At 39.3% G+C, this 5,604-nt stretch overlaps 1 protein-coding gene across 1 annotated transcript in view; it reads right to left on the reverse strand.

Annotated features, from left to right (window-relative positions):
* Positions 1-1,138: 1,138 nt before the first annotated feature.
* Positions 1,139-5,604, reverse strand: part of LOC123059573 (uncharacterized) — a gene marked incomplete in the record, with an annotated part of 7,353 nt that continues 2,887 nt past the window's right edge. Inside the window, 4 exon segments of the mRNA XM_044482115.1 lie at positions 1,139-1,427; positions 2,283-2,396; positions 3,823-3,936; positions 4,766-4,879. Of these exon segments, the coding sequence (XP_044338050.1) occupies positions 1,398-1,427; positions 2,283-2,396; positions 3,823-3,936; positions 4,766-4,879 (372 nt within the window).

Raw genomic sequence — 5,604 nt, forward strand, 5'->3', positions numbered from 1 at the left:
GAATATTATCGTGCTATTTACAGAAATTACCGGGGGGCGGGTTCAACAAATTTATTCCAAATGATCAAAGTTACCACGAACATGTCAAAAACAGTATTTCCCTTAACTTGCTTAACAATGAGTGTCATAGGTGAGGTGGTTAGCTCCCTTTGTTGATTACCTCCAGACCAGAGATCAAATCCTAGTTCAAGCATTATTTTTGCTGAAAATCGGGAAGGCGAGGCGTGTGGGAAAGAAAAGAAATCTGAAGGACGTGCGGGGAAGGAAGGAGATCGGGAGGGAAGTGACGGCGCTGGATGCGTGTGGCAGTTTCGCAATCTGCCACACGGTTGCCATATACATATTTCGATATTTAAATGTGTGATGAACGCTTTTCAAAATTTATGTATTTTTTTAAAAGTATTCATAATATTTTGAAAATTCTTCACAAAATAATAGAACACTTTGAAAACATAAACAAAAAAATTGAGTGAATAAACGTACAAACCTTCTACTGAGCCGGCCCGCTAGGGGCGTTCCTTGAGGCGACGCGGCGGTAGCTCGTGCAGCGAGCGATCTATTGCTTTGCCCTGTTGAGCTGGGTAGACAAATGGTTAATAAAGCTCAACTCCAAAGATCCATAAGTACCTTGAATCAACCTTGAATGCTTTGTAACCAGGGTTTTGCATCAATTGGGGGTACACTGTTGACCCTTCACTACATGTGTTAACTTTATTACTAGGTATAATTGGTATGGGGGGTAAATATTTTAGTAGGTTAGAGTGTTATTTATCTGGACATGTTAGTGTGATTGTGTAAAAAAAATACTCCCTCCGTTGCAAAATTTGAACTAAAACCACGGCATTTATTTTAGAACGGAGGGACTAGGATTTTATTTGGCACTCCCTCATTTAGTAAGCATATATTGATTAAATGAAGAAAATGATTTTTTTTATTCAGGAAGTGAATAAAAGATGGCCAGTTGATGCTGTTTTCAAGAAAACTGAGTGCACAAAATCAGAGATGAGACGAAAAAGATCAAAACAGAGAGGGGGGAGGGGTGCGAACCTAGGTAAAGGTTGGAGGAGGGATGCGACAGAACCTTATGTAGGAAGTAGTAGGGGATACTGACGTAGATATAATTAACACTACAATCACGGAGTCCTGAAAGTCGCATATTATTGCATTACCGCTGCACATCATCAATATATACATTACCATGACGGCACAGAAACAGGAAGCGAGTGAGTCAGATCCGAAACACAGTACGATCATGTCCACAACACGCACGACGCAACCGTAAACGTGTCATACAATATCAAGGGGCATTACAGGTTCGCAGACGCAAGGCCGGGTGGCTTCTCTACTACATTACTCCATGCCCAGGCCAATGCTAGCCCGTCAAGTCGACGGCGCAATCAGCTCATCCAGGCCTTCTTCTTGAAGCCCTGCACAGATGATGTTATACACAGTTGTGAGCAGGTAAATTTGGAACTTCAAACCTATACGAATTTGCGCTGGAGATCATAACAAGTTCTCCTACTCAACCCAATGGCACATGTTCAAATCACCAGAGGGCGCCACGTTTTTCGATGGTGGAGGACCTGCAATTCTGCTCCCTATAGGAATATCCTAGTAACAAAGAACACACAGGGTATCTAATCTAATTGGGGGCACATACAGTCTGTTGGGGTTGGCACATCATTTGTTTTGCTCAAAAGGCTGCATAACCATTTGAAAATCTGCAACTAGTTTGACCATCTATAAAAAAAAAGAATTACTAGCACCCAAAACATCAAATCTACTCCCTCCGTTTCTAAATATAAGTCCTTTTACAGATTTCAATAGGGACTACATACGGATGTATATAGACATGTTTTAGAGTGTAGATTCACTCATTTTGCTCCGTATGTAGTCCATATTAGAATCTCTAAAGACTTATATTTAGGAACGGAGGTAGTATATTGTATTAGACTTGTCATGAAATATATTTTCGTAATGTATTGCTATTTTTATGCGAGACAAAATGTTTGCGCAGAGTTCGATGGTCAAAGTACCATATCAAAGACCCTGTCAATGTCCTAAAAAGCCTACGTTTTGATTGGAGGAACTAGTTAACATAGCAAGTTGCTCTGGACATTCTTATCTACTAAGATAAGAGAATTTATTAATACGTTCAAGTTTCGTATTACAGACAGCAGAGAATCAATATAAACCTTTTCCAAACATATGCAAAAAATCTATAGAATACAAAATTATGCTCCTGCATATATATTCAAGAAAGGTAAAGTAGATCAAAATACCTTTTTGACATCTGAATATATATCTTCAACCCTCTTCTCTGTCTGCTTTGCATAAGACCATGCTTTGTGTATATTAGATTCCATCTTTTTTGATATATCAATTACACTTTGAACCTACAATTATAGTCCACTGATTAGAATTTCAACCTCTAAGCAAAATAACAGTAAGATGGCCAGCTGAAAACAGCTTTCAGAAAGGGCTGCACCTGCACCCACAATTAGTTGCAAATTCTAGTTCTCCGCGGTAGCACACAAAAGCAAGCATGAATACATAAGAGCGTGCAATAATCTAGTCTAACCACATGCAGGTCCATGTACTGTATAATACCCATGAATAGTTCCAAATAAAACCTTCTAGCAAGATAACTATGTGGCAACTGCAAACAGGTACAGGTAGAAACATAGGCATTTACATCCACCTGTACTTTGTAATCGTCATTGCTTCTTGGTACATAATAAATAATATAAGAAAACTGGACATCTTTGATTGTACCAAAAGAAACTTGTCAGATCAAAACTCAACACTGGGGTGATAGATATAAAATGCTACTACACTCACTGCTGCTACAAGTAATAACCAAACAACAGTTGTTGCACCGTGCTTATCCGCCGATCCGATATCCAGCAAATCTAACAGCAGCCACAGCCAGCCAAACCAGACTCGCCGAAACCAGAAAAACCAAACATCCAAAGGGTGTATGTCTATGTTACCCAGATACAGTGAATTCCTACAAACCAAGTGGCCCCTAAAATGAGCATCTCCATGGAGGACCTCAAAGGGTGGCTGCTCACTGCTGCTAAATGCATGGTTGAGAAAGGAGTCAGGTGGCTGATCATCCTCACAATCTGGCGGCTCTGAAAACTCAGGAATGCATGTTTCTTTGATGCGGTAACACCGCATGTTCACTCGGTCGTTGGGGTCATTGCAATTGATACTCAGATCTGGATGTTGGCTGGAACGCCGCTTACGGCTCACCTCTCCATGTGCAGTCTTTTTGGCAGTTTCGGCTGTCTATTTTTTGGCTTATAATTAGTTTTGCCTCTTTCTTTTGTCGTCTGGTTGTGGTTTTGCTTTGTTTGAGCTGCCTGCCACTGTTGGTGGTTTCTATTCTGCGCATTCTTTGGTGTCCTAATACGTAAATGAGGCACACTTAGGTGCATGTTCAAGGAATGAGCTCTTAAATTCCCAATGTGAACTCACCACACCTTCTTTGGTGTTCTTTTTCTAACACACAATGAAGTGCATTTAGCAGCACATTCAACAAAAAGAACTCTTAAATTTACGATGTGTGTTCATCATGAGAAATGCTAAAGAAAAATAATGAGTAGGGGCTAGAACATTCACAGTGGTCAAACATTCTATCTTAGAAGTTTCTTTTGGCTAAAGAAGATAAGGCAATGAATGATCTAAACTTTCTTGTCTACCAAGGTTCAAATGCAAAACTATTAGATTTTAAATTAGATCTGAAATTTCAATCTGAAATAACACATACACATAAATTACGATAATCAAAACAGACATTAGCCATGAGAGTGATACCTTTGCAACATCTGTATACAGAGATTCGACCTTTTTTGCTGTATCCTTTGCCAATGACCATATCTGGTGAGCATTAGAGTTCATCTTCCTTGATTCATCCATTATAATTTGAGCCTGTTATACCAATCAGATGACTAGCTCAAACAGCTTTCCGAAAGAACTCACAGTCGCACAATAAAAGTAAACATCAACACAGGAGAACCTAAAACTAAATCCCATGAAAAATAGGAAACCCCTTACTGTCCCATGATAATGCTCCTTCTAATCTAAATATAACTCTGACTACAAAATGCAACTATGAGAAAAACAGAAATCAGATTGAAACATATCAGTATTAAGTTTGACTTTGGTTGAATGAAGAAAACAAAATTTAGATTGAAATTTCAACACAGGCAATACATATCAATTATGACTGTTGAACTTGCTAAGATTTCAGCTCATGCAGGGGAATTTTGGCGGGCACTGCTGTTTAAGGGATTTTAAGGCCAATATTGCTAAGACACTTTCAAAGTGTAGCATTTCCCTGAGTAATTTCTTCAAATCATTGCATGCTTGCGTTCTTAACTCTCAAGGTGCAACGTATTACGTAAGAATCATCTTTTAACCTCTATGACAGTTGTTTGACCCAAGTAAGAAACATTTCAGGATATATTCTCAATAGATAAAAAAACATGAGGTTGGGATTAGGACATTCACAGACAATGTTGTAAATGTTGAGCTTCACTAAATAACATAGCACAATGCCTGAACCTCCTTATGCACTAATGTTTGAAGGACAGATCGCAATTGTTTTAATTTCAACAGAAGTGTGTGGAAATTTCAAATTTCACTACAAGATTTTAATACTGTATACACAAAACGAAGAGTATACAAAAGAGTTAATCGACTTGTGGCTACCAAGTAATAAAGACTATCATAACTGAGATAGCCTAGAAGTACATACCTTTTGGACATCTGAATGTAGAGCTTCAACCGTTTTCTCCGTATCGTTGGCCAATGACCACACATTGTAAATATCAGAGTTCATCTTTCTGGATTCTGCCGCCAGAATTCGTACCTATTATCACCATACCTAGGAAATGAGCACCTCAAGAAAAGACTCAAAAACACACGGTATGGATATAGAAGAGCCTAAAACTAAAGTCACATCTTCGCCTGCGTTTTCTGAAATCATTAAAACCAAAGAGACTCTTAAATTGTTGGAGATGGTAGCTCATGGAGAGCAAGGCATCTGCTTTAACTGTGATTCATGGCTGATCCCTAGTATCGCAATCAAAAAATTATTCATCATGGAGGTCGATCCATTCTCGGACTATGAAGAGGATGCCAAGGCCGAGAAAGGGGGTAGTGATGGTCATGTGCAGTGAGCATTGGAGGTATATACTAGGTCCCACTGCTTGACTACGGCTTCACCATAACTTCTAAAGCGTGTGCTATCAGAGGCTAGACTCCACATCTGCTCTCGCACATGGTAACTGTATCAATTACACAGGCGCTTGTCGTGCTGTCAACATCAACGATGACACATTCCTAGAAATGCTTTGCCCTACCACTCATCACCGTCAGATCTTAAGAATCAATGCCACCTCGCTTCTAGCATGTCACCTTGAAGTGGATTCGAGATGTCACCTCGTGGATAATGTCAAATCAAGACAAAGAAAACAGAACGCAAATGTTGGAAGAATACCCATTGCTATGTGCAAAGATTTACAAATCCTGGTAATTTACTGTTTAATCTAAATATGTCGACACTACCACACAATAGGTCAACAGTTGAGATAC

Source organism: Triticum aestivum, chromosome 1A (genome assembly GCF_018294505.1).
Source record: "Triticum aestivum cultivar Chinese Spring chromosome 1A, IWGSC CS RefSeq v2.1, whole genome shotgun sequence".
Lineage (NCBI taxonomy): Eukaryota > Viridiplantae > Streptophyta > Magnoliopsida > Poales > Poaceae > Triticum > Triticum aestivum.